Source organism: Pseudorca crassidens, chromosome 20 (genome assembly GCF_039906515.1).
Source record: "Pseudorca crassidens isolate mPseCra1 chromosome 20, mPseCra1.hap1, whole genome shotgun sequence".
NCBI lineage: Eukaryota > Metazoa > Chordata > Mammalia > Artiodactyla > Delphinidae > Pseudorca > Pseudorca crassidens.
In genome coordinates this window covers 44418583-44446191 of record NC_090315.1, presented here as the reverse complement: position 1 = coordinate 44446191, position 27609 = coordinate 44418583, and the positions used below count along the sequence as shown (strand labels likewise).

General features: G+C 55.3%; 3 protein-coding genes across 24 annotated transcripts in view; 1 reads left to right on the top strand and 2 right to left on the bottom strand.

The window, feature by feature from the left end:
* Window positions 1-26: 26 nt before the first annotated feature.
* PLA2G15 (phospholipase A2 group XV) lies at window positions 27-16422 on the bottom strand. Of its 7 annotated transcripts, none has more exons than XM_067718603.1 (7): window positions 16283-16422; window positions 14819-15036; window positions 7395-7551; window positions 4900-5123; window positions 4551-4649; window positions 3948-4172; window positions 27-1939 (listed from the first exon to the last, which is right to left on the bottom strand). In XM_067718603.1, the coding sequence occupies exons 2-7, from the start codon at window positions 14997-14999 to the stop codon at window positions 1428-1430; spliced, it is 1398 nt and encodes a 465-aa protein (XP_067574704.1). In that variant the 5' UTR covers window positions 15000-15036; window positions 16283-16422; the 3' UTR covers window positions 27-1427. The 7 variants fall into 7 exon arrangements, with proteins under 7 accessions (XP_067574704.1, XP_067574703.1, XP_067574705.1 ...); XM_067718602.1 differs by lacking the exon at window positions 16283-16422 and adding an exon at window positions 16198-16235; XM_067718604.1 differs by lacking the exon at window positions 16283-16422 and adding an exon at window positions 16198-16235 and having other exon boundaries at window positions 4900-5018.
* ESRP2 (epithelial splicing regulatory protein 2) lies at window positions 11353-25298 on the top strand. 14 transcript variants are annotated; one of them, XM_067718566.1, is made up of 15 exons: window positions 17436-17904; window positions 17993-18121; window positions 19535-19648; window positions 19764-19878; window positions 20213-20311; window positions 20534-20588; window positions 20658-20765; window positions 20841-20973; window positions 21052-21094; window positions 21256-21557; window positions 21673-21885; window positions 21992-22190; window positions 22341-22527; window positions 22844-23009; window positions 23086-25298. In XM_067718566.1, the coding sequence occupies exons 1-15, from the start codon at window positions 17707-17709 to the stop codon at window positions 23173-23175; spliced, it is 2151 nt and encodes a 716-aa protein (XP_067574667.1). In that variant the 5' UTR covers window positions 17436-17706; the 3' UTR covers window positions 23176-25298. The 14 variants fall into 14 exon arrangements, with proteins under 14 accessions (XP_067574669.1, XP_067574670.1, XP_067574671.1 ...); XM_067718565.1 differs by having other exon boundaries at window positions 20655-20765; XM_067718564.1 differs by having other exon boundaries at window positions 19764-19950; window positions 20655-20765.
* NFATC3 (nuclear factor of activated T cells 3) overlaps window positions 24131-27609 on the bottom strand; it is a 133847-nt gene continuing 130368 nt past the window's right edge. For all 3 annotated transcript variants that reach the window (XM_067718541.1, XM_067718542.1, XM_067718539.1), the window contains one exon: window positions 24131-27032. Coding sequence is in view for 2 of the 3 variants with exons in the window: in XM_067718542.1 (XP_067574643.1) it covers window positions 26911-27032 (122 nt within the window). In the remaining variant the exon portion in view is untranslated. The remainder of the gene's footprint in view (window positions 27033-27609) is intronic.

Here is a 27609-nt window from a genome sequence, read left to right as displayed (position 1 = left end):
GCTCAGAGCAGAGGCTAGGCCAGGGCACTTTACAGCATCCAGAATACTTTTATTGCCAGAATCGAGGTACAGCCTGCTCAGAGCCCCATGTGGGGCCCACCACTCAGGAACAAAGGGAGAGACAGATGCTGGCTATGAATGCAACAGAGAAAATTCTGCTTCACAGAAACCTTGTAGGAGCGAAGCACAGTCCAGCCTGACTGTGGCTTTGGGGCTCCACCCCAGAGGCTAGACCCAAGTCTTGGCCTTTAGGCACTGCCCACTTGGAGACCACCAAGGCAGATCCACATCCTCCATCCCTGCTATCACAGGGAGATCCATGCAGCACCTCTGGAGCAGGAAGAAAACCCCTAGGGGGCCCCTAAGGCACCTGGCTCTCTCAGGGGCCCACTCAAGTTTCTGGGCAAGTCCCTGCTGACTAAACACCACTGAGCTGCCTGGTGGGGATGGGTGCTGGGCAGAGTGGGCAAGAGTCCTACCTCCTCTCAGTCCTGTGCCAGCCCACGTGAACGCTAGAGAGATCCTGGGCAGGGTGGCAATGTGGTGGAGGGTCAGCAAGAGGGCAGCTCAGGGTGGCTCTGATTGGCCTTGGCTGCTTCCTTGAGTCCTCTTTCCTCATAAGTACCTAAAGGGCATGGCACCAGGCTCTGCTCTCATTCTTGAACCACAGCCCCAGGGCAAAGGGAGGCAGCATCAATACTGTGGGCAACAGCCCAACCAAGGAGATCAGGGCTCCTGGGACACAGCCCCGAGAACTGGGGGTCCATCTGCTGCCCAGCCCTGAGCTAGGCTGTTCTTAAGAAGTAAGGGAGGTAGGAGTGAATGCCCCAGGGCCTGGGAACCATGGAGAGCGTAACAACCCACTCCTGCCTGCAGGGGGAACCGGGCTGCCCCCAGAAAGCCACAGTCAGGCTGTGTGAGCAGGTAGGCCACACAGACAGCAGCTCCAGCCACCCGTGGCCAGTAGCAGGCTGACTTGTGGCCAATGTGTGAGAAGGTACACCCTAGGGACCAGGAGCCCAACCTAGGGACCACAGTTCAGTAACATCCCTCACAAGAAAGCTGAGGAGCCAGGCCCTGGTGGGCAAGTGTGAAAAGGCCACAGGGGTAGGAGGAACACAAGGCCCCAGCACTGGGGATTGGGGTCAGGTGCCAGCCAATCCACCTGCGGAGCCAGTCCTGAGGTCACAATTCCACCATCAGCAGCATTCTTTCCAAGGGTCCCTCAAGTAACTTCAGACTATGTCTTCCTTCCTCATTCCCAGAGAGGAAGGATAAAAAACCCAGCATTTCCCCACTTCACAACCCAAGATCCAGGGCCTTAGATGATCAGTCACAAACTGCTCAACTCATGGGCCATGGTTGCCCCACAGGCCAGGAGAAGCAGTGGTGGCCAGGCCATCCCAGAGCCCTGCCCAGCATAGGAATCAGGGCCCGAGGAGCACGCGTTTCAGATAGGCCAGGGTAGTGGCGTTGGCCAGCATCGCGATGTGCTCGGTGCCCGGCAGTGCCTGCAATGACACTTCTTGCTCCTGGTGGCCACGCCAGGCCTGGCACTGCAGGGCGCTCTGCAAGTTCACAGTGCCGTCACCATCACCAAAGCAGATTTTCGGGTCACGGTCCGGGAAGCTTTCATAGTAGAAGGAGTCTGGCGTAGGGACACCAGTGCCGTAGAGGCAGTGCAGTCGCACGCCAGGTGGTACCATGGCTTCAACCAGCCCCTCCGTGTCCTGCCGCATAAGCCAGCCGTCTTCGAAGCCGATGTCCTGGAAGAAGCGGCGATAGTCCTGCAGCGTGTAGTTGGCTGTGGGTGTGTGCACGAAGACCTTTTTGGGTGACCAGGTATAGTTGTAGGGCAGCAGCCAGCTGGTGGAGACGGCAGACCGCTGCTGCTCCCGGATCTTCAGGGGCCCAATGACCGGGATCCGGTTGTTGTCTCCTGCGGATAGAGGACTCCAGTCAGTCTGTGCTCGGGAATGCAAGCCAGCTGGGCAGCATGCTCACCGCCAGGGCCCCTGCCAGCCCCCAGCCCGGGCCTGGCCAGCACTCTGGCATCTCTATGCTGTTAACGAGGTGACAACTCCCCTATTTCCCTGTATTTTTGCTCTATCTAGGAAGCACATGACCAAGATTTGTTTCTTTCCTTTTGCATTTTGTCACCAGGGATTTAGGCAGCTCACACCCACAGGGTGATTCATGGTAAAAACAATACCTTCCCCAGAGCACTTATCACCCGGCCTGTGGGTACTGACCTTGTCACAGGTGAATCAGCAGGTGGGCAGCCCAAAGACACAGTCACAGTCCTCTTAATCTTTTATTACATTGAGCTATGTAAACATTTTTCCCCTTCCTAGGCTCAGACCTACATCCAGCCAGCCCTGGTCTCATCCCACCTACCTGCCTGGCACTGACCTGGGCAGCCAGGCCTGCAGGAGACAGGGCAGGAGGGGAGGCTGCAGACAAAGTGAGAGTCTTTCTTACATAGGAATGCCAACAGCACAAACGCATCCACCAGCCAGTGAGATCGCCAGAGGATGAGCTGGAACTTGGGAACAGGGGCCTCTACCCTGCTCAGGACCCACAGCCACCCATCACCCCACCACTGACTGCAGGCCTTCAGCTCTGCCTGCTGGGGCCTGGCTCTAGGAGCCCTCAGGAAAGGGAACCCCTAGCTAAGGGTCCACGACTACCACCCGTCCTGTCCCACCCCCACTCCCCAGACTGCCAGAGCCTGACAGCAGTCTCCCAGAATCTGAGGCAAAGCTCTAACTAAGGCAGGGGTCCCCAACCCCCGGGCCGCGGACCATTACCAGTCTGCGGCCTGTTAGGAACTGGGCTACACAGCAGGAGGTGAGCAGTGGGCTAGAGAGTGACGATTTACCCACCGCTTCCCATCACTCGCATCACCGCCTGAACCATCACCCCTCCCAAGCCCCCCGCCCCCTCCGTGGAAAAATTGTCTTCCATGAAACCATTCCCTGGTGCCAAAAAGGTTGGGGACCACCGCTCTAAGGGGACTCATGGGGAAGCTCTGAAAGGGCCAGTACCTGAACTCCACCATGGTAACCTGTCTCAAACTCAGAAGGGCCCACATCTCTCCTTTCAGGTCCAGGCTGGACAGAGTAGGTAGCTGTGATGAGTCCTCACTATAATTGGATTCACTGTCCAGCTAATCCAGGGTGACGCCTGGGAGAGGACTGATCACAACGATCAGGTGACCAATAAGCAGGTCAGGCAGTGGCAGTCACTTGAGGAAGAAAGCTCATCAGATGCTTGGTACAGCCCTGGCTCACATCCAGTCCTAGCAGAGGGAGGAAAGCCCTGGGGCTACAGCTGGTATGTTCTAACAGTCCTGAAAAGGCAAGTGGACTGGGGAGGAACAGGGAAGGAGGTGGTTTTCCCAACTGCCAAGCAAGCAGGCCCAGACAAATCTGCACCTGCTTCCTCTCTGTGTTGCCCACAGAGGCTCCCCGCTGCCACAGAGGGAGGTGTAACTCACAAACAGGAAACTGTAGCCCAGCCTTCCTTCTCTGGGGTGAAGGTGGGGATGAAGAAGTGAGGATGGGGGTTAAGAGAGAGGGAGAAGGCTCCTCCAGAGAACTTTGGATCAAACCAAGTAAGGCCAGCCAGGACCAAGCTGTGTGTGTGTGTGTGTGTGTGTGTGTGTGTGTGTACACGTGTGCCCTATGACCAACGGTTATGCCACTCCGTGTACCTGTTGTAAGAAACCTACACAGATAACAAGAGTCATCAGCCGGAGAGGTGAATTTAGTAGTGTTATATTCTCTTTTAGAAAGAGATGTTTGGAAAAGAATACAACTCTGGATAAGGAAGGGTCCTGACCCAAGAGAAGAGACGTGAGGGTGGCCCAGGAGGCCACTGTAGAGGGAAAGAGAGTGTGCCATCTGATACCAGCACCCCCCATGCTGGGCCAGGCAGGGTCTTACCTGAGGCCAGGACGCGCAGGGTCTTGGCCACGCCCCCCCAGGGCGGACCCAGTGCCACAAAGGCATGGATATACTTGTCCTTCCAGGCCTGTGGCTGCTGCTGCAGAAAGTAGAGCGTGTACATGTTGCCCATACTGTGGGCAGCCAGCACCACGGGGCCCCCATACAGCTGGTACATCTCCTCGATCATCTCGCGGAGGGCCAGGAAGTAGGGCCCGTTTTCATCTGCAGGCCAGAGCCAGGCGGGGGTCAGGCAGGAAGGGTCCTTGGGCCTGAACCACTGACTGTGTCTCAGGCCAGACCCAGGACTAGGTGGGTGGGGAGCGTGTGAAAATCCAAGTGGGGAGGGTCTGGTTTCCCCTCAATTTCCATGAAGGGAGAAGAAGCTCCTTTTCCCCTCCTCAGCCTCATTATCTCTCCCCAGGGCTCAGAGGCCCAGAAATCCTGGGCTGAGGGTGGGGGAAGGACAGGACCTGTGATGGCTGGGCTGGATGCCAGAGACACGGGAGAAGGGAAAGGCCCAGGGCCTTTGGTGGCTGTTACCTCCTCCTCTCCACCCCCCTCCCGCATGATCTCAGGGAGGAAATGAGAGCAACCACTTACCTGGAGCTCGGCGCCAGTCATAGGGGGCCCCCCGGACGTCCTCACCTCGTGTGTAGCCCCAGCCCACAAGGCTCTCCACCATGGTGTGGAAATAGGAACCTATAGACATAAATCCACAGGATTAGAGAGAGTACAGTCGTTGTCAGCTGCCCACACCACACCTGCCAAGGAGACTGTGACACCTACAGCCGGGAGATCCCCAAAGGAGTGCTATAGGGCTCTGTGCCCACACTGATTAGAGACGGTTCACAGGCTACCCCCACTCAAACCAACAGGGCTCCTCCCACTCTCGGAGTCCATCAGAACCTCCATCCCCATTCCCTGGGGGCCATGAGGAAGGGCTACACACCCACACTGCTTTTGCTGGGGTCCAGGAACTCCAGTGAGAAGGTCTTTCCAAAGCCAGGGACACGCACATCCACACCATCAGGAAACTGGGTGGTGCGGGACGTTCGGTTGTAGACCAGCCTGCCAGGAGGGGATGTTGAGCCAGTGACCCAGAGGTGACACCTAAGTTGGTGTGTCCCAATACTGTCTTGTGTCCTGAGCCACATTCCCTTCCCATCCTCAGGTCTGGTCAGATGTATAGGGGAGACCAAAAAGTAACAAAGCAAATTTGTAAAGCACAAATCAGAGTAACCACATCCAAATGAGGACCCCACCAAGGCTCACTCCAGAGACTGACTCCAGGACCCCTGTGAGGCAATATTCCCTTCTCCTCAATGTCACCCATACTGTCTAATGCAGGTCTTAGATATGGTTAGAGAGGGATCTGGCTGCCAGGCCTGGCTCCGCCATGAACATCACACTTGACCCCAAAAGGCAGGCAGCCTAACTTCACAGGCTCCCATTGCTCCATCTCCATGGATCCAGCTCCTGCCACCCACCATAACACAACACAGGGCAAAGGAGATGATGAATGCAACACACAACAGAACCAGACAGAGAAACCCCGAGCACCTGTGGCTGCTGTGTGAGTGGGTGGGCAAGGCCTGGAGACATGATGGGGACAGGGTGGTGGAAGACAGGAGGAAAGCCTTGTGCCAGGCCAGGAACCCTGCTCTGGCCTCCCTTGATACTAAGGAGGCAAATGTGCCTGAGAAAACACAGGCTAGACCTGCAGTCCCCAGTGGTCCTGAGTCCCACCCACCCTTAAAGATCAGCCACAGAAAGCTGACAAGATACCCAACACTGGCCCAAATCAAAGTCCTGGGGACCCACTCTCTCCAGGGCAATCTGTAGATCATCCCAATGGCCACTCAGCAAAGTTCTAGAAAGCCAAAGTACTCTGTGCTGGATGCAAGTCTAAAGAGGTCAGAGCCCAACAAAAGTAGATAAGCCCCTCTCAGTATCAGCCTGTACCTCCAACTGGCAATACCTGAGACCATGCTTCTGCACAAAAATAGAAATGCGGATCAACATCCCAGAAATAACCCTGATCGCACAAGGAGGAGGAAAGAGTCAACAAAGCAGGGGTCATAAACAACAGGGAAAGGCAGGGTGCCCAGAGAACCAGCTAGAACCAGCTAGTGTGTCTCCAGGGGAAAAAACAATCTTAATTTGAAAGACTCCATTCAGCTCAAATATTTATTGAAAAACAATTGTGTTTCTGGTCCTACAGCTTTAAAGATAAAAGAGACACAGTCCCTGCCTTCAGGGAGCTCAGGGTGGGCGGGAACCTTAGTTCAGAGGCACACAACTATGGGTTCAAATTCTAGTTTGTCACTTATTAGCTAAGTGACCCTAAGCAATTTTGTAACCTCTTTGAGCTTCCAGATTTCCTCATCTGTAAAACAGGTCTAAAAACAGCACTTGTTTCACTGGATTGCTGTAAGACTCAATAAAAGAAAGTATGTAAAATGTATAGTGTTTGCATTCAATAAGCAGTAAGTCTCATTACATGATTATCTTATTATGGAAGAAATATCCTAGGAAACAATGTTTGGCAGGCAGGGAATGCAGGTTAGAGGAGCAGGCATGTGGCCAGGGGGAAGGGGAGGTTAAGAGCTCTGGACATGGACTTCCCTGGTGGCAAAGTGGTTAAGAATCCGCCTGCCAATGCAGGGGACACGGGTTCAAGCCCTGGGCCAGGAAGACCCCACATGCCGTGGAGCAACTAAGACCGTGTGCCACAACTACTGAGCCTGTGCTCTAGAGCCCGCAAGCCACAACTACTGAGCCCATGTGCCACAACTACTGAAGCCCATGTGCCTAGAGCCTGTGCTCCGCAACAAGAGAAGCCACCGCTATGAGAAGCCCACGCACCGCTCGCCACAACTAGAGAAAGCTCACGCGCAGCAACAAAGACCCCACGCGAGCAACGCAGCCAAAAATTAAATAAATAAATTTATAAAAAACTAACACAGAAACAAAAAGAGCTCTGGGGATTGGCAGGGAGACTTCACAAAGAAAGCAGGCTTGGGTTTTAAAGAGTGAATGGGAGGGAGTTTATCAGGCAAAGGGAGTAAAGGGTGATTCCAGGCTGAAAGAACAGCAAGTGGAAAGGAATCCCCAAGCAGCTGGAAGGGGCAGGTGTGGCCAAGTCAGAGGCAAGGGAAAGGGTGGGGGCCAAGGCGAGGCTGTGAATAGGGGCTGGAGCATAGAAACCACAAATAGGGCCTGAGGCACTGGAGAGGGTAGGGACAGGAGCAGCAGGAAAGGGAAGAAAGTTCTGTCTGGGAGAGTGCCAAGGTGGCGTGGACCAGACAGAGGAAATGGGAAGGGAGAGAGGTCAGTGACGCTGAGCCTGAGATCTCTTGAGGCGCAGGTGAGATAGAAATGGGCTCTGGAGGCGTCTCTAGACCGGGTCAGCGAGCAGCGCCCCACCTGTGCCCCAGCCCCCACCTGATATTGTCAATCCAGCAGTCAATGATGACAGGCAGCAGCAGTTCCAGGTTCAGCCAGAGTGTGAAGTAGCTGTCTGTCCTCTTGGAGCAGAGGTAGTGCACGACTGTCGGCTTGTCCAGCTTTGCCTCCAGCTGGTTGCCCAAATCACCGGGCACTGAAGGGGGACATAGAGCATGAATGAGACCCTGGGCCTGGCAGGCTGGAAACCCAAAGGCCTTCTACCCACGGCTATCCCAGGCTGCAGAGTAGGTGATATCTGTGGGGCTCCTAGGCACAAAAGCCTTTCTGTGTTCCCCATTTCTCTGATTACAGGAAATAGGCTTCATTCAGCCTCCATGACCTTTCCTGAGTTCCAACTGGCAGATTCATGCAGTTGTTAATTAGGGAAGGGAGGGGATGCAAGACAAAGGAGAAACAGTCATAGAGAAACCATAGTGCAGCCTTGGGGCAAGGTCCTGGTTCCCCATCAAGGGATACACACACACAACAATATCTTTGAGCTGTTTTGCAGATACTGAAACCCCCACCGGTATGCTGCAGACCCCAGACACGCTGGAACCAGAAGGTTGATGATGTTGACTCCCACTCACCTCACCACCAACCGATCAGAAGAATTTCCATGAGCTGACCACACCCTCTTGAACCATTACTATCAAACTTCTCACTACCCTCTCCAAGTTGGGACACACAGTTTTGAGGGCATTAGCCTGCTGTGGCCCCCTTTGCCTGGCAAAGCAATAAAGCTATTCCTTTCTACTTCACCCAAAACTCTGTCTCCGAGATTTAATTCAGTGTCGGGGTACAGACGGTGGTTTCGGCTTCATAGGCAGGGTCTTGTATACTCTGAAAGAAGGATTGGGAAACAGGACAGAGCACTGGGCCACTTAACCAGCCAAAAATAAATCCAAAGAAGGCACTCCAGGATAGGCTCTGGAGGGGGGCAATGAACAGAAACAGTTGAGAGAAGCAGGCACCTGCCAGCCTACTGAGGTCCTCAGGGCTTGCTAAAGGCCAGAGCCCAGATGCTAAACCCTTCTAAAGGTTCCAGAGTGCACCTCACCTGGAGGGCCCTAGCATCTTAGCACACTTGTGTTGGAAATAACTCTCTTGAAGCAACATACCATTCCAGCTACAGCCCAATGGGGGTGGGTGTGACCAGGCTCCAAGGATGACTTCACTCTACTTATTCAGTCTATACAGAGGCCTGGGGCCCTTGTGACACTCAAACCCATCCCCCGCTCCCCCCTTGCTTCAGTGCCTAACATTCAAGGCTCTTCACAGTCCATTGACTCCCAGTGACTTTTCAGGCCTCGCCTCCTCCCGCATGCCATTCTCTTGACACCTTCCAAACCCCATTTAGGATCCAGTGTTTGGCTCTCTGGGGCATTCGCTGGCCTCCAGCTGTGAACACAGCCCTGCAGAGGACAAGCTCTCCTTGTGCACCATCCCACTGTGTCCTCAGTGCAGCCATGGGAGGGAGGTGTGGCACCTGCATTCACCTCCCTTCATGATGTGGTGCAGAAGTGGGGAGTCCCCAGCATGACAGCCTCTAGATGAGATGCTTGTGGACTAGACAGGGCAGTGAAGAAACCTTGGTCACTGTTTCCACCAGAGAGGAAATAGCTGAAAGAGGAAGTCATCTGATCTGCTTTGCCTGGATACCCTTTGCCTGGCCAGGCTGTGTGGCCTCTAAAAATACCAATGGTAACTTCCTGGGTCCCTCTGTGCCTAGAACTAGATAAGAGCCATCCACATGCCTTTCACCTCAAGTAACACTGGGAAGAATATCCTTATTATGCCTACTTTACAGATAATGAAACTGAGACTGGGAGAGGTGGAAATAGCTTGCTATAGTCCCTTCCCCCACCCAGGGCCTTCAGTATCCCTTCTCTGGCCTCTGCTTCCTCTACCACTAATTTGAGTCCCACCCACAGAGACTGGTCACCCTTGGATGCTGATCCTCTGATGGCCAAGGTTAGGTCCCTGCTCTGTGTCCAGGAACAGCTTGTCTGCTGTCCACCATGGGGATTCCCAGGATTAATGCCAATAGCCTCATTCTCTGAGAAGCTGGGCAGGTTACGATTCCAGTTGCTCAGTGCCTCTAGGTACAACCCGAGGCTCCTCTGCTGTGATCTAGGATAACTAAGAACTGAATGAATTAATGAGTACATTTAGCACCAATACAGGTGAAAAGGCCTAGGACCAGTCTGGTCAGAGACCACACACTTCCCAATCCCACACCCTTCATACTCAGTACTCCTTAGGTCCACACAAGGCTCCCTGCAGGCTCCCAAGACAAAGTCCAGATGACCCAACCAGTCACGAGCCCTGCACCATCTACTCCTTCCCCCACTCCATTCCAGAGAGCCTGGACTGCTTAGCTCCCTCCCTCTGATACGTAGTTCCCTCTGCCTGGAACTCTCTCCTGGACTCAGCTCCAGCTGCGTACTCCAGGAAACCTTTCCTGACTGGGTCAGTGGATTCTCTGTGCCTGCCCAGCACAGACCTCACCTCTGGGAATCATCCTGCACGCTTAGGGAAGGCAAGGCCAAATCTGCCCAAACTCCATGGTGAACCTGGGTCCAGCATTCCCTGGGAGCATTTCCTGGCCCAGAGCTCCTGGTGGAGGACCCCTGGGATCACACAACCTGCTAACCCTACCCTTCTGTGATCTGCATCATCCCCATTAAAATACTCCCAGCAGAAAGAGCATGGGGGTCATGCTGCAGCAGACTCAGTATGTAATGTATACCTCGGCATGCCTCTGCTTTTAGGAGCCCTGGATGGCCACCAACACACTAGCTCTTCGTGGGAGTGATGGCCTGAATGAGGCACCCAAAGACCCCAAGACAGAGAGGTCTCATCCCTGCCACACCCACCACAAGGAAATACTACTGGCTCCTGGACAGTTGCCTGGGCCAGCAGCAAGGAGGAGGTAGGCAGGGGAGGTTGCCTAGCCCCAACATAGCGTACGGAGTCCAAGTAGGTCTGGCAGGAGTAAGGGTACAGTATGACATCTGTTCATAGCCATTGTCTCAACCCCTCCCTCTGTCTATAGCCATCCTCAGATTCCCTTGGGCCTCCTCCCTCAGGCCCAATGCCACATATTTGATAAGTTAGGGGAGAGCCCTGGTGGCAGGTTAGGAGAGCAATCCTTCCCCAAAGAGCTCCCTTTCAGTAATGCCCTCTGAAACGTGTCGGGCTGGAAGGGTGGAGGGAGACAGCGTCCAAGCCAAGCCCAAGTCAACGCTGAGGCCCCTGAGGGCCAACTCCGAAGCCACCCTACCTCCTACCGGCCCTCAGGAGTGGGGCCAAAGAGCCTCGGTCTTTCCAGCTAAAAAATGGGGATGAGGCGAGGCTTGGGAATGAGATGAACAGGCGTACCGATGCGCAAACGGGTGGTAACCCTCCCACTTACCCCCATATTCTATAGGGTAAGGTGACAAGAGTTTGACCACAACCGCGCCCAGCATAGCAGGAAATGGACGGGCCGACCCAGATGACAAGACAATCATACGCTCCCTCACCCAGTGCTTAGAGCAGATGCAGACAGCCCCGCCCGCACCCCATCCAGCCGGACGCACGAGCGAACGGACCCACGACTGGACGCGCGCCTCACCCAGCACCACCGGTGGCGGACGTCCAGCCGGGAGTGCCAGATCTGTGAGCATAAGGAGTAACAGGAGGCCGCTCGGGAGCAGGGCGGCGCGGTAAGGGCAGAGGCGGAGGCCCATGGCAGTAACCGCAGCTCCAGGTCCGAGGCGCGGATTCAGCTCTGGGGTCTCGCGCCTAGGCCCTGGCAGCGGCGACGCGCTTAACCCCGCCGCTCGCAGCCTTCACAGAGGCCGGACCAATCAGGACCCGCCTCCTGCAAACGGCCTGCCAATAGGAACTCTCCTTCCCAGTCGGAGTTCGCCGCCCAGCCCCTACTCATCCCTGGCCAACTCCCTTAACCGCGCTGCACGCCGAGCGCATCGATGTACCGAGGCTCAGCCTGGCTTTCGCGCACGCTCTCAGCTGATCAGACCCAGCTCGCGTCTGCTGGGTACCCAGCCCAGCCCTCGGTACCCTGAGTCCACGCAGCGCAGCCCTCACATCCCCGATTCCTGGCGCCTCCTTGACGAGGGATCTAGAATGCGCCGGGCTGAATGGGAATTCAGGGTCCAATGCTCGCCGCTACTGAACTACCCGGGTCAAAGCAAGAGGAAGAAGGGGAGAGGTGAGTCCCAGGCTGTTCTTGAGCCTGAGGAGACTGACCAGGACCTTTGGGCAACTCCCAAGTCGGTTCTTTGTACCCTGCCCCGAGGGCATCTGGGTTCAAGCTACACTGGCCCAGGGGCCACCTGCTGTCTGCCCGGGAAGGGGCCAGGTCAGCGTGTTTCGCTTCCCAGTGAGAGTTCAGTCCGCCTGTTTCAGGGTCTGGAGTGTAGTATCACCCACCGCCCCGCGCGCGCGCGCGCGCGCGCACACACACACCCGCCGACTAAACAGTTTGCTCGCCGGGTTAAGAGAGGGCTTGAGCCTCAAACCTGCGCCAGCCCATCGGTTAGTTCCCCTGAAGACCGGAAGGGGTGTTGGGACCTCATGTCCCCCTACCACTCCCACCCCACGCAAACCGGGGATCCAGACAGGGCACAGACTCTCTGTGCATGGAATCGGGGTGGATAGAGTGGGCAAAGATTTGACAACCAGTAATATTCTGGTACCATGTGTCACTCTGGAATAGGGTGACCAGCATGTTTGGAGACTGGAGGTCTTGATCCTTCACACACCCCCTCCTGAGAGCCAGTCAATACCCTGGTCATCCCTGGCTGGTCCCAAGACCTCTATCCTGCCCCTTCCTTCCTCCCTCCCTCCTTCTCTTCCTTCCTCCCTCCTTCCCTCTCTCTCTTCCTTCCTTTCTTCCTCTTGGTCAACGGCTGACCCTTTCCAGCCTCTCTGCAGTGACCCTCAATGAATCTACTCACCATCTTGGCCTGCCCCTCCTATATTCTTTTAGTGAAACACATTCGTGGTTGGAATACCCTCCTCTCTTAAGGTCCAACTATCTCCCACCTCAGACCCTGGCCCAGTGACCCCCTTTCAAAACCCCTGCCTCCCTCACCTCCATCCCAGGCCCCAGCAGAGGGGCTGCTGAGGACCAATCTGGTGCAGGCCCAGTATGAGAGACAATAGAGACCCTTCTGCCAGGGCTAGGACAGGCAGGAGTCCAGAGCCACGGGTTAAGTGGGGGTAGGGTACGGATCGGGACAGCCTGGGCTGCCTTGGACTCTGGCCACAGTCTGAATGTCTTGTCAGCCTTGCAGCCTCAGATGCCCATGGGCTTCTCAAAGGGTGGCCCTGTTCTTGGGAGCAGTTCCCTGTTGCCCCACTCCCATAGGCCCTGAAGATGATAGGACCATGGCCATTGGGGCAGGGGGTGCCAAGGTCTGGTCAGTAATAACCAGTGCTGGCACTATGGAGAGGGGTCAGAGGGTGAGGTTCCCTCATTTTCACCATGACCCCATCATTCACATGATCCCCTGGGCTGCAGACCCCGGGTCATCCTGGACTAAAGATACCTCCTTGAGTCTCAGACGCACAACTAGGTGGTCACCAAGTTTTGCCAGCTCTACCATCCCAAAGCCACATTACCCTCATCTCCATACTAGCCTCCTTACTGATGTCCTAACTTATGCCCTTATTCCTGTGGCATTAAACATTAAATCAGGCCCCATCACTGTCCACCTAACCCCATTTATGACCCTCTCATTGCATGCATCATATGCACCTCACTCACAGTGAGTGAGGACCCTGGCGGGTATTCTGGTTTCCCCCAACTTCTACTCTCCCTCTTCCCCAACTCTCTCATCTCCAGCCTCAATGGCTTCCTTGCTGCCTAGAACAGGATATCCTCATTCTCCCTCAGGACTTCTGCACTTGTTGCACTGGGACCACTTTGCAGACTCCACTTTTGGGGACCCAACTGATTTAGGTCTCAGCCCAGACATGATCACTGGCTTTGAAGCAGCTCCTGCCTAGCTCCCATTAGAATATAATTGCTGGAAGAGCAAGCCCCTCATTTGTCCTCCTCGGTTACCACCTGCATAATCCCTGGCACACAGCAGGTGCTCAATATATGTTGAATCAATGAGTGATGAACCCCCTTCTCTATAACCCTCTCCCTTTCCAAGATAGGATCCTGGTGCCTGTCAGACCTAGAGAAGAAGATAAGGGACTGAGAGGTCCACAGGTTGGATGTGAATTCTGGGAAAGAGGGAGAGTGTTCCTGTAGAGCAGAACATTCTGAGCAAAGGCTAGAGGTGGGACTGAGGAGCCAGGCCAGTTGTGGTATCTTCCTCAGGTGAGAATCCAGCCAGCAGCCTCTGCCCTCCTCTGTAACTGGGCCCTCTGCAACCACCCCTCCCTCGCCCCAGCTCCAAGCTTCCCTACCTGAACCAGGTGGGTGGCTGGGCTTGGGGCAACCCAATCAACACCAGGGCTTCTAAGCTGGTGTGGTAGCCACAGCTAAGTCTATTTGGAGGCAAATGATTCTCCCTAAAGCTCACAGCTCAGCAGCCTCCTATTCCTCTGCTGCCAGAGCCTCCCTAGAGTCATGAGAGGCCAACACTGACCCAATAATGACAGAACCCTGGGGCAAGGGGCCCAGAACAGGGCCTCTAACCTGGTCTAGGCATCAAGGAAGGCTGCCTGGAAGAAGAATTATTAGAGATGGGTCTTGATGGATAAGTAGGAGTGTGCCAGGAAAACAAAGGGATGATGAGGTAGGTGGGTGCTCCAGGCAGGGAGCTTAGCATGTGCAGCAGTCTGTAGACCAGAAGAATCACAGCAGTGTAGAGCACAGTGGTGGGTGAAAGTGGAACAGAGCCGTTTGAGGGCCCTGAAGACCAAGCTTAAAATCCTGGCCTATGTCCAGAGAGCCAGGAGCCTCGAAGACTCTCAAGCGGGAGCTAAGTGGCCTGGGGGGCGGTGTCAAGGGCTTCCCCTTTCACCTGGGGCGTCCTCCGGTCGAGCCTTCCAGTGCCAGCTCCTCCTCCCTGCCCCGCAACACCTGGCTCCGTCTACAGAGTCAGTGCGCCCTCTGGTGGGTACTCAGAGGCTATTCGGTGGCAAAGGCGTGGAGATGCGAACCCCAGGGGAACCTAGTGCGCTTGCTACTCTGGAGGCCTGGGAAGTAAGGAAGGGTCGCAGCTGGCCCAGCTGGGGGCCGCTGACCGCGAGGGTGGGGATGGGCCTGGGCCGGCGAGTGTGGATCGCCAAGCAAGCACCCAGTGTCGAATCCTCTTCGATAGCGGAATATTTCCCAGGAGGGAACAAGGAGGGGGTTTTACACCATTCCTACACGCCCTGGAAGTCCACGAGAAGAGCCACACTCCCCTGGTGAGGAACTCCACCCTGTATCTGCCCAGACTTTCACGTACCTTCGGCTGGAGCGCCGGCTGCCTTAGTAGCAGGCTTCCAAGGGCTGAAGTGAGGATGGGATTCCGCTAGCTTGCGGGCAGGCTCGATGGACCAAGTTCCTTTTTCCCAGGTACCCAGAGTACGGTTTGCCGTTGGAGCCTCGCTGATTCCTCCCGCGTACCGTATCTCCGATTCATTCATTCGTGATTCGTGAACACTAGCTAGTAGCGGTGTGGGGCTGGGGGACATTTATCAGTGAAATACAAAAATCTCAAACTACAGTGGGGACCCCTGCTAAGGAGGGATGTGCCTTGAGAGAGGAAAATTTGGAGGGAGGGCAGAGGTTAACTAGGGCAAGGGTGTGTTGGGAGGGGAGGAAAGGGCACAGACGAGACTCTAGTGAAAGGCCCTGTGGATACGGGAAGAGAGCTTAGTCAACCATTCATTCATTCTTGAGCTACTACTATGTGCCTGGCAGGCCCAGTGATAGGCTCTGGGGTTGAGCCTTTCCTCCAGGATCTGATATTCTCGCGGGTGGGTGGATGGTGGGGTAGGGAGACAATAAACGATTTATCTTGTTAGTAGCTAGTTTAGTGCTGGCAGAAAGGAGACGAGAGCCGGCTGGGGGACAGGAGTGCGGGTTGTTTAGTATTAATGGTGTGATCTGGGAGGACCCATCTGAAGATGAGTAAGGGAGCTCAGCAAAGCAGGGGGCCTAAGGTTGTTTTAACGAATTTAGTTTTTCAAGAGTCCAAACATCGGGAATTGTCATGTAGGTGGAGGCGGTTGGACAGGTGCACGGGAGTTTTGGGGGAGCCGCCCCACGCTTGGGGTTACTACCCCGCAGGGACCTGTACACGCATGAATGCCTCTCCAATGGGAATGCGCTCAGGACGGCACCTCGAGGGGGAGGCTTCCCCGGGAACCCGGCTTTGAGACCCGCGCTGAAGGAAGAATATGGAGGGGCCCAGCGCGAAGGTCTGAAGGTTGAATGGATGGGGGGACCAGGAAGGGTGAGATTTAGATCAGGTAGCGCCGGGATGGCCCGGGGCTCTGTCGTCTTGGAGCAGAGCCCAGCCTGGAGCCTGACAAGGGGCAATGCACGCCAGGGAAGTTTTAGGAGAGGCTGGGGTGCTGTTGGGGTGAAGTGCAATTAGCTGCAAGGGCGTGGCCGGGAGGAAGGCCCGATTTAGCCTGGCGCACGCGAGCTCCTGGCTGGGTGGGGGAGGGGCCTTAACTCGCAGTTGCGCCCCGCCCACCGAACAAATATTTGACATTCCAAGCTTATCTAGAGGAGGGTGGTACCCGAAGAGCGCATTTCCTCCTCCCCCCGGGCCTGATTGGCTTAGCGCCTCCGGGGGTGGGGTCAAGCGGGTTGGCAGTAGGGTGGCGGTCTTACCAAGGACAGCGGAGCGTGGTCATTCGCCTACACCACAAGGGGAAGGGCTGGTCGCTCGAAACCGCTGGAAACCCAGTCTACTTACCTCTCCCTTCCAGCCGCCGTGTCCCGGACGCCCTCAGTCTGTTTATCCGCCAAATGGGGACGCGGTGCAGTTTGAATTAGTGGGCAAGGCCTCGGAGGCGCTTCCTCTACGCCGGGTTCTTTCGCTCTCAGTTGTCTGAAGGTCCGAACGTAGCGCCCAGCTTGTCCGAAAGCGTGAGGTGCGGCTCCCGCCCCAGTTCCGTCTCGGGCTTGGCAACCCTCTGTGTCTGCTCCTGCCGGGCTGGAGCCCCTTCTTCCCGCCGGATTCTTCTTCAGTTTCTCAGTCACATAAACGGGAGAATTCGGGAAAATCCGGGGCGGCCTGGAAACTCGCCGTAAAGGAGCTTCACCAAGCCCGACAGGGCGAAAGTGTGCTGGGAGCCCTCCACGAAGGGCTGTCCGAAGAAGAGATGGAGAATTTGCGGCTCCCTTAGGCACATTGCACTTTTGCCTCTAGCCCCCACCGGCCAGCACGCTCACATCTCCAGGCAACAGGCCTGTTGTCAAGGGGGAAGGGCGAAAAGAGGCGGCAGGCCTCACGTGCGGTAGGGGTGAGGCTCCTTGCCGGGACCATCCGGCTCAGCGCCGGGGAGCCGCTCTCGGGAGCTGGGGCCGGGGATGGGGGAGACGCGCTTCTTCCTTCCCCAGCACCGAGGCCTGCGCACCTCCGACCGCTCTTTGGCACCGCGGGCACTTCCTGGAGCCAGGCTGAGGCCCAGCCTTCGCACTTGTGTGCACAAACCCTTTCCACTGACCTCTGGTGAATACTCAAATGGGTTTAATGATCTCTTGTGCTTCCTGCCACCCTCCCCCCACACCAGTCGACCTCTGGCGACCCCCCTACAAGCCTTTGGGTGATACCTGATAACTCTTACCGGCCCCTTTCACCTTGGGTGACTTCTTTTACCCCTCCAGACCCGCCGTCGTGACCCCCACAGCCTCCAGGCTGCCTCCTGGTGATTTTCACAAGTCCAAAGGACCCTTACGGACTAAAAAAGGCCCCTGGTTTTACTCTTTCCTTGGCGGAGGCCCGGTGGGGGAGCGGAGAGGGAGGGGGGTCGCCGCAGAAGTCAGGCAGGGCCCGCTGGGGGAGCGCGAGCCCAGGCCAGCCTTGTGAGTGTGCGCGTGTAGGGCTAGAGTCTAGCGGCCCTCCCCCATGGTTCCCGGGGGCCGCCCTCGGTCACGTGGCCGGCGGGGCCGACAGGTAACTCGCCCAGAGAGGGCGGGGGCCGGTAGCCGCCCCGCCCCGCGGGGCGCCTTGGGCGGGTCTCAGCAGCGCCCACTGCGGCAGCCGGGCCGCAGGTGCCGCCCATAACACACGGTGTCCCGCCTAAGCCGAAACGCGTCTGCCGTCGGTCGGTGAGTGTGTGCGCTTCGTCGGTCCGCGTGTGTCTGTCTGGTCGAGCACACTCTCCCTCTGCGGCCATGACTCCGCCGCCACCCCAGCCACCGCCCTCAGGCCCGAACCCCGCCGCAGACTCCGCTGCCGACCCCCGTCCCGGGCCTGGACCCCTGGTAGTACTGTTCGGGGCCACGGCGGGTGCGCTGGGGCAGGACCTGGGCTCCGACGAGACTGACTTAATCCTCCTAGTCTGGCAAGTGGTGGAGCCGCGGAGCCGCCAGGTAGGGTGGAAAGAGGGCGGTGGGATCTCCAGGGAGCTTCAGGATCCGAGGGGCGCAGCGGCTGATCGGTTTTCCCCGCCGCTCGCAGGTGGGGACATTGCATAAATCGCTGGTACGCGCCGAGGCGGCCGCGCTAAGCCCGCAGTGCCGCGAGGCGAGCGGCCTGAGCGCCGACAGCCTGGCGCGGGCCGAGCCGCTGGACAAGGTGCTGCAGCAGGTGAGCGCTGGGGCCGGGGTGAATGGAGGCCCGGCCGGGCTGCAGGGACATTTCTCGGCGGTAGAGGCGGCAGGAGGCGAGGCCTGGCGCACCACAACCAACTGGCCGGGGCGGTAGGACGGGTTCCTGTTGTTTGAAACTTTCAGCGACTCCCGTGTGTGCGTGTGTCCGCGTGTGCCGGCCATTCCTAGGGGGCGTCTTTTCAGACTTTCCAGTGGTCCACTCCTACTGAGGGGGTGGAGATGGAGGCTGCGAGACCCCTCCCAGAGTCCCCGGCCTGCGGGAGAGCTAGACTGAGACGCCTCTGGGGACCTGCCCGGCCAGGTCTCAGAACAGCAGCCGGAAGCTGAAAGGGCCGAGGGGCCCAGACTTGGCCATAGGTCACGGTCCCTGCTGCCTGCGTCCTCGGCCCACCCATCCGCCAGGAAGACGCTGGAGCAGGGGCGTAGGGCGGTTTCTGCCCAGGAGGCAGGCGCCGCCAGGTGTAAGCTGCTCGTCCAGGCCTGTCTCGGCCGGCTGGCCAGGCGTGGGCGCTGTCCGGACCCCGCCTGGAGACTACCTGCCTCCTGAGTGCAAAGGCCTGGGGTGCCTCCCGGCCCTGGCTGAAGTGGGAGTCGGTTCCCTTTGCTGTTTTTCTTATCTTCATTACTGGGCTCACCCTGTGCCTGACTCTTGAGTGGAATGAGTGAAAGTGCTTTACTAGCACAAGTTCTTTCATCGTCCAACAACTCTGGTGGTTCCTGATGAGGAAACAGGCACAGATTGTAAAGCTGGGGTTAGAAGAGGTTCTTGGGCCTGTGGTTTGTGCTTGTACCAGTTCTCCAGCAGGGATAGAGGATGGGGGAGGGGCAAGGCAGCTTTCCGCCCCCTCTATGAGCAAACAACTCAGTGCCAGCCGGTCGATAAGATCTGGGTCAAAGCTCATGCTGCCCCTGGCGTCCAGGTGTGGAGCTCTGTCAGTTCTGTCCTTGGAGTTTCTCTGCCCCTCAGTTGGTCAGACCTAGGGGCGGGGCTGCCATTGACCATGAGCAGGCCGGGCCTCAGGCAGGACTGGGCCTCCCCCACCTGAGGGTGGTGCCTGGTCAGGGACAGGTTTAACCTGCTTTGCCCCGCCCTTTCCCACCTGGCTTGTCCTACTCCACCAGGTGTTTGCTCTGGCCCCATTCCAGACTCCTGGAGTGTGTGTGATGGGGGCTTGGGTGATATGTGACTGCTCCCATTTGGCCTGGAGAAGGTGACAGTGGACTGGGGGAGAAGGAGGACACAGAGCCAGGCCCAACAGGCATAGCCACCTCCTCCCCAGGCAGGGTAGGGCTGAACATCTGGCTGAACCAGCTTTGCAAGCCTGCGCCCTCCCTCCCCCTGCCCGCCTAGCTGTGAGTCCCTCTGTCTCTCTCCGCTCCCTATTCCTAGTTCTCACAGCTGGTGAGCGGGGATGTGGCTTTGCTGGGCGGGGGCCCCTACACGCTCTGCACTGATGGGCAGCAGCTGCTGCGACAGGTCCTGCACCCTGAGGCCTCCAGGAAGGTATGCCACCACTGAGGGCACAACAGGGGGTAGGGTTCCTAGGACCCCTCTTGTCACGGGGGTGGGCAGGGCAGCTCAGTTTCCCCCATTCATCCCCATTCCCATGTGCCCCCAGAACCTGGCGCTCCCCGACACCTTCTTCTCCTTCTACGACCTCCGCAGAGAGTTCCACGTGCAGCACCCGAGCACCCACCCTGCCAGGGACCTCACTGTGGCCACCATGGCACAGGGTATCTGTGACCTAGCAGGATTACGGTGGAGGGGCGGCTGTAGGCTGAATGTCTCTGAGTATGTGCATGCTGGTGGGTTGAATGAACACATGCAAGTTTACATTACCTGCTGAGTCCCTGACTGCATGTCTCTGTGCCTGTGCACATTTGGAATGTGGGCATATGTCTACATATGTCTGGGCTGGGGATCTTTAAGAGGATCCATGAGCTGGGCCAAAACAAATGTGTTTGCCAGGATTCTGCATGTGTCTGTGTAGGGGACTTGAACCTCGGTGGGACATGCTAGTTGCCCTCTCATGCTGGGATTTCCTCACTGTGAGTTCTCTGCTCATAGACTTGGGGCTGGAGACGGATGCCACAGAGGACGATTTTGGGGTGTGGGAAGTGAAGACAATGGTAGCTGTCATCCTCCACCTGCTTGATGGACCCAGCGGTAAGGTTCCTCTCACCACCTTTCACCTGTTCTCAGGGCTGGGTGACTGCCTGCCTATTACTTCCTCCAAGTTCCCCTCCCCATTTTTCACCTCTGAGAGACCACAAGGTGAAAGCCCCTTTGTTACCTCCTCATCCCCCTCAACTGTCCTCTTTTTGCAGCGCTTGGTGGGGAGACCCCCCTCCACCAGACCCTGCTGACCCCCATGCCATCTCCTCTCAGGTCAACTGTTTTCGAAGCCCGAAGTGGTAAAGCAGAAATATGAGACAGGGCCTTGGTGAGTGAGGGGGCAGGGTTGGGGGTGACACCAGCTGGACAGCTCTGACTGAGCCCCGCCCCACAGCAGCAAGGCCGACGTGGTGGACAGCGAGACTGTGGTTCGGGCTCGTGGCCTGCCCTGGCAGTCGTCAGACCAGGACGTGGCTAGATTCTTCACAGGGCTTAATATTGCCAGGTGGGTACAGCAGCACGGGTGGACCCAGGAGGGCAGGCCTACCCAGGAGGCACTAACGCAGCACTGGCTCCACAGGGGTGGTGTAGCACTGTGCCTCAATGCCCAGGGCCGCAGAAATGGTGAGGCCCTCATCCGTTTTGTGGACAGCGAGCAGCGGGACCTAGCACTGCAGAGACACAAGCACCACATGGGTGTCCGCTATATTGAGGTGGGGCTCTGGGCTTGGGAGCGGAGCAGGGCAGAGCTGAGGCCAGGCAAGCATGAAACTCATGGGCTGTTCCCACAGGTATATAAAGCAACAGGAGAGGAGTTTGTAAAGATCGCAGGGGGTGAGTGTGCTCCCAACAGCATCTAGATCCCCCTGGTTCTTGATCCATGTCCTGCTTCCCTGACGCCCCTTGCCTTTCTGCTCCCATGTGTGCTAGGTGTGGGTGGGTATTTGGAAGGGCACAAATGAAGTCAGTAGGTGACTCCCACGCCCCCCACCAAGGCACTTCACTAGAGGTGGCTCGTTTCCTGTCACGGGAAGACCAAGTGATCCTGCGGCTGCGGGGACTGCCCTTCTCGGCTGGGCCAGCAGATGTGCTAGGCTTCCTGGGGCCAGAGTGCCCAGTGACTGGGGGTGCCGATGGGCTGCTCTTTGTGCGCCACCCTGACGGCCGGCCCACTGGTGATGCCTTTGCCCTCTTCGCCTGTGAGGAGCTGGCACAGGCTGCATTACGCAGGCATAAGGGCACGCTGGGTAAGCGATACATTGAACTCTTCCGGAGCACTGCAGCCGAGGTGCAGCAGGTGAGCCACCCAGGGCTCCCCCTACCCCCGTGTGCTTCTCCAGGGTGTCCCTTCCATGCCCTCCTTGGCCCTGCCCTACTTGGCATAACCAGCCTGCTGCTTCCTTCCTTACTAGGTCCTGAACCGCTATGCCTCCAGCCCACTCCTTCCCACACTGACTGCTCCACTGCTGCCTATCCCCTTCCCACTGGCAGCTGGGACCGGGAGAGACTGTGTACGCCTTCGAGGCCTGCCCTACACAGCCACCATCGAAGACATCCTAAGCTTTCTGGGGGAGGCAGCGGCTGACATTCGGCCCCATGGTGTGCACATGGTACTCAACCAGCAGGTAAAGCTGCGTCCAGTGGGGGAGCACACTTAGTTACAGAGGGGTGTGTGATTGGGAGGAAGGCATTTTTATACACGACAGACTGCTTACAAGATGGTGTGCACAGGGCCGGCCGTCGGGTGATGCCTTCATCCAGATGACATCAGCAGAGCGGGCCCTAGCTGCTGCTCAGCGTTGCCATAAGAAAGCAATGAAGGAACGCTATGTGGAGGTGGTCCCCTGCTCCACAGAGGAGATGAGCCATGTCCTAATGGGGGGCACCTTGGGCCGCAGTGGCATGTCCCCTCCACCCTGCAAGCTGCCCTGTGAGTGTCCCAGGGGGCTGGGGAAGAAGGAGGCATGTGGGGGCCAGGATGTTATAACCCTCACTTTCTACGGTGGGGACTCCCTTCTGGCTGCCCCACCCAGGGCAGTGCTGGGCTCCCTGCAGATACGCTCTCTACTTCTGCCTCTAGGCCTCTCACCGCCCACCTACGCCACCTTCCAGGCCACCCCAACACTCATTCCCACTGAGACAGCAGCTCTGTATCCCTCTTCAGCACTGCTCCCAGCCGCCAGGGTGCCCGCTGCCCCCACCCCGGTTGCCTACTACCCAGGGCCAGCCACTCAACTCTACATGAACTACACAGCTTACTACCCCAGGTACCCTGCTGCTAAGATTACTTCACTGTCTTGCCCCCTTGTCCTGGTTTGGGGGAGGATCATGATCCCCTTCCTGGGCCAAATAACTCAAGGTCTGCCGGAACTTCGACTTTACTCTGAGACGACAAGGGAGTGACAGATGTGGGCTGCCTGATGCCATCTACAAACTAGAACAGAGACGACTCTGTAGAGACAGGGGTATTAGGGAGGAGGAAATGAACCAAACACAAGGCAGAGGCAAGGGAAGAGGCAGGTAGGTCTTGGTCTAGGCCACAGGTGGCACTGCACTACTAAATCCCTGCCTTTCCTACCCTAGCCCCCCAGTCTCCCCCACCACTGTGGGCTACCTCACCACGCCCCCTGCTGCCCTGGCCTCTGCTCCCACCTCAGTGTTGTCCCAGCCAGGAGCCCTGGTCCGTATGCAGGGTGTCCCATACACAGCTGGTATGAAGGATCTGCTCAGCATCTTCCAGGCCTACCAGGTGAGGTGTGGCTGGAGGGCTTGGGAACCTGGCTGAGCCTGGAGCTCCCTTCCTAAATAATCTGTCACTTCTGCAGCTAGCCCCTGATGACTACACCAGTCTGATGCCTGTTGGTGACCCACCTCGCACTGTGCTACAGGCCCCCAAAGAATGGGTGTGTTTGTAGGTGAGGGAGCCAGGAGGTAAGAGCTGGCTGATGTCCTCAGCTAACAGGACTCTCCTGCATCCAGAGAACCAGCGCCCTCAACCTGGTTGGTAGCTTCTTTCTGGCTTGTCAAAATTCTCAGAAAGCCCCCAGAGGAGCTCAAGCCCCAGCTCCATCCCCGCTACTTATTACTCTGCGTGTTCATCCCAAAGATGATGGCTGGACCCTGAATGCAGGGCTGGGGGTGGAATGTCACCACCCTGCTCCCAGTGGTCTGATCTGGGCCTCTTAAGTAGCAGAGAGCCTTTGTTCTGTTTTGGCTATGGTCCATGCCTACAGATTCCATAGGGCTGATGTCCATAGCAGGCTTGCTTTCTTTTTAAAAAATGTAAACCCTGGTGCCTTCAGCGTATGACTCCAGGGGACTTCTGAGTAAAGATCCCAATGTTCTACCTTCCCCTGTCCCTTCTGGTGGGGGGCAGGGGGGCAGAGAGCGCTGGCCCCAGTCCCCAGGATACTGACCTCCGTGGTCACATTGCACCAGGGGTGGTCCCACCTAAGGATGCTAGCCCCCCTCTAGCTTGACACAAAGAATAGATGGCAGATGGCAAAAATCACAGGCTTGTTTTGATGGACTGCATTGCAATATCCTCAGAGGACAATAGGGGGCAGGAGGCCCTCACACAAAAACTCAGGCTTGACTTTTAAAGGGACTTCTGCCTACTTTTCATGCACACCTTGGGCAGGTCAGTTGTCCTGAACTCAGCAGACACCTTGGAATGTCCTTTGCACCCATTAGAGGGTGCTGAACTGAAGCTTCGGAAGGAATTTGGAACTCTACCCTCTCCTCCGTAAAATAAACAAAGGTTCCCAACCAAGTGGACTTTTTAAAAGCCAAAGTGCCCTTCACTTTGGCACAGAGTGAGGGGCTCCACACCAGCCCTATGCAGAGGAACACTCAGGCAGATTTCAAGGAGACTGTTGACCTGTCACCGTTTATTATTTCAGCACTGTAACTGAGGAGCCTGAATTGCTGGCTCTTCTTCCCTTTGTATTTGTGTAAGGAGCACTGTACTCCTATAAAAGGTTTTAAAATACAAAATGTACAAGAAAACACAATGTCAAGTGCTGTAAACATAACTGAGAATCAGTTCCTTAATTGAACATCATCCATTTTATAAAATACAAGGTTTCAACTTGAACCCATCTGAACCTTACAGATGACCATCTGTTCTGATTATCAAAAACAGGGCTTTACAGCCAGACTCAGCAGAGCTCTGGTGATTGATAGTGGCTAACCCTGGGCAGGGGTGGGTTGCACCCCGGGCAGCAGCACCACACTTGAACCCAAAAACATCTGTTCCTAGCTGTTTTCAGCCACGTTTCTCTGTGCATCTCCAGTAAGCAGAAGGCTGCTCATCCCATTCCTCAACCCAAGATATAGCATGGGTTGGAGGGGGAAGGGGTGGGTCCTAGCACATGCCCAGTTGCTCAGTGCTGTTACTAGAAATCAATTTGCATAGTCCAATGGATGTGTGCTGTAACACCACTATGTTGCACAAAAATTAAGGTATTTATCTACAAAACCAAAAAATACTGTCTTTTACACCAAAGCTTTTACAAAGCTGATACAAAACTGCTTACATAGTATACAAAGCTCTATTTTAAAATTTAATTTTTATTTTAAATAGGAAAGAGCATTTCTAGTGCTACAGGCATCAAGGTATTTAAAAGGCATCAAAATTTGGTGCATAGCAACTCTGTATCATAGAGGCTTTTATTCTTGAGGGCAGCAGAGCAACCCCCAAAGGGTCTTGCAAGGGAAGCTCTTGCAAGAACCCCATGTGAGGCAGCTACACCAGGGACAAGAGGGTGGAGGCAAGTCTGGCCAACTCTCTGGAACTTCATCTAAAGGCGGCCAGCCACCGCAAACCCTCCAAAGGAAACTCTGGGCTTCCAACCACAGGCCCTGAAGCAAATCTCACTATCCACACTGTGACACAAAACTCACTTTCAAAGAAAATGTGACAACACCAGGCTCCAAGAAGGACTAGAGTGATTTGCTGAAGTACAAGCATTTTTTTCTAACTAATTTTAGGGAGATATCTAAAACATCATGGATTAAAGAAAAAAAAAAAAAAAAAGGACCTTACTTCCTCATCCTGGGTCAATAGCTCCTAACTGGTTGACTAGAGGTGGTAGGCAATGAGCTGGCTCCCTCCACCCAGGCCTCACTTGGCCTCAGTAGACAGTCCTGGCATCTAGGACCCACAATCCCCTGCAATAATAGCATCAAGCCTTTGACCAGCCCAGCACACTGTCTCACATGTAGGCACTCAGAAAATTTGCTTCCTGAATAAAAGTACATTTCATTTGAAAACATACTGCAAACTTCAGGGGTGTTGAAATAGGCCCAAGCCTTGGAACAGGAAACTAATCCCATTAAGGGGAGGGGTAAGGGCAAGGTGTGAAAAGAGCACCCAAGTCGGGCACCTCCTTTGGTAGACAGCAGGCTGGAGTTTCTTGCTGGCCCCGCCTTGGGCACCAGCCTTACCAGCAGCACCACCAGGACATCTTTGGTGTGGAGGGTCAGGTTTAGAATGCTATCTCAGTTTTGGAATTGCCTCAAAGCCTTTTAGAAAAAGGCTGTTTTTTAGGCCATGCAGATGGGAGGGTAGGCCAGAATCATTTTAGGCTGTAAACAGAATGAGGGAAAAGCCTTCCATGCCAGTTTAAATCTTAAATGCGTCCCATCTGGAATCCTGAATGTTCTCTGCTCCTGTCTTGAAGCATAGCTCATTTGTACTTAGCTTCTGACACAGCCTGGCCTCTAGAGAAGCTAGAAGCAGCAAATTTGCCTAAACAAATCATCACAAGACTGTGGCAGCCAAATGCAGATGCTTCCACTTGGAAAAGGTCTGGGACCAGAGGACACAAAAGGGAAGAGTACTCCACAGTCTACCTGTATGTAGGATGGCAGGAAATTAAAGCTACCAAGCTAAGAAACCCCACCTTTCAAAGTTCCCTTACATGTAGTTATCTTACCCAAGGCCCTGAGGAAAAAAAGCAATTTCAACATGGAGACAGCATGGAGAGATTACAGGAAGATTACCTAGAAAGTTACAAAAATGCTATGCTCTGGAATGTCATTTTATATTCCAACACTTCAATGATTGGAATGGTGTCATTTTATCTAACAGTTTACTTTTATAAAGAGGTATGAGCTACATTTGGCTTTACTTCCTATGAATCTATGAAAGGCTTCAGGACACATGCTGAGTTTCCGAGGCATAGGTGTGGGCTTGGGGGAATAATTTTTTTTTAATGTTTGCCTCTGGAAGGTTTTATCAAAAGTTTCTACTTTAAAAATATCATCAAAGCTAAAGAGTCCTTCAAATGACAATAAAGCAGTACAAATCACCAATCCTAGCTAAGCAACCAGATCGCCTGCAAAAGCAGCACCTCTGAAATGGAGAGCCTGCTGCATTCACACTCAAAGCACCCATCATATAAAAGTATCCTATTTAAATATAAAAAGCAAAGCTCATTTCCCCAAAGATCAGACAGCCTGTGCTGCTCCTGTTCTTTTACAAAATCTACACAAGGCCTGAGTTGGAGGAATGCTGCTTTCCCCACATATGGTGATCCCAACTCCTGGCTCCATCCTGAAGGTTGCAGAGTTGGAAGCCCAAGGTCCAAAGAGAGAAACATGCTGAGAAGTACATGATGGTGGACACAAGGCTGCAGTGAACGCTGTTAGAGCCCGTCGGATCTTCCTAAATCCAGGGAATCAGGACCTGGGAGGGGAGCCTGCCTGCTCGCCCCTGTTCCTTGGGAAACAGAAATCTGGGACATGTCTCTCCCAATTACCTCGTTCACTGAAAAACAAGAAAGGGAAGAGTGATTAGTGACCTCTGTGTGACTGACCATATGATGCTCAATGCCAAGCACTATTTCAAAGACATTTTTTCCCTTTCCATTGCTTTCTATAAAGATAAAGGCAGTGCTTGAAGTCTGCTCTTGAACTGGATGGCAACATCACTCCAAAAGTTGTTCCAGACCCCCCCCCCCTACCTTTCAGTTCAATTTTGTTTGGGAAGGGGAATGGCTGAAGGAAATGGTAAACGTTCTTACCCTCACTCTAAAGGCTCTTGCTCTAGCAGAGAATAGGATACTTTTGAAATGTGTTCACCTTAATCTAACTTTTCCTTAATTTCATCCTTTTAGGAGGGTTTTCCCTTTCTGATTCCTGCACTGCACCTGTATATAAAGTAAATGAAAATAAGTGCTTTGATGAGAGTAAACCACTGAGATTTGGGGGTTATTTTGTTACCCTATGCTAATGCAAACATCCTTTATCATGTGGGGGCATTTGTATTATTTCTGATCCTTTCAGAACAGGCTCTTGATTTTGTTGGTTTCTATGATGTGCCAAGCACCTCAGGAAGCACCACA

What these genes read in the sequence shown, in the direction of transcription:
- ESRP2 (XM_067718556.1), top strand. Translation starts at nt 17,707, where the DNA reads ATGACTCCGCCGCCACCCCAGCCACCGCCCTCAGGCCCGAACCCCGCC. An exon ending in CCTGCTTGATGGACCCAGCG is followed by an intron (nt 20,312 to 20,533) that starts GTAAGGTTCCTC and finishes ATCTCCTCTCAG; the next exon opens with GTCAACTGTTTTCGAAGCCC. An exon ending in AAATATGAGACAGGGCCTTG is followed by an intron (nt 20,589 to 20,654) that starts GTGAGTGAGGGG and finishes CCCGCCCCACAG; the next exon opens with CAGCAAGGCCGACGTGGTGG.
- PLA2G15 (XM_067718602.1), bottom strand. Translation starts at nt 16,220, where the DNA reads ATGACCACGCTCCGCTGTCCTTG. An exon ending in TGCTGGATTGACAATATCAG is followed by an intron (nt 5,124 to 7,394) that starts GTGGGGGCTGGG and finishes ACATCTGACCAG; the next exon opens with ACCTGAGGATGGGAAGGGAA. An exon ending in CCTGCGCGTCCTGGCCTCAG is followed by an intron (nt 1,940 to 3,947) that starts GTAAGACCCTGC and finishes CTCTATCCGCAG; the next exon opens with GAGACAACAACCGGATCCCG.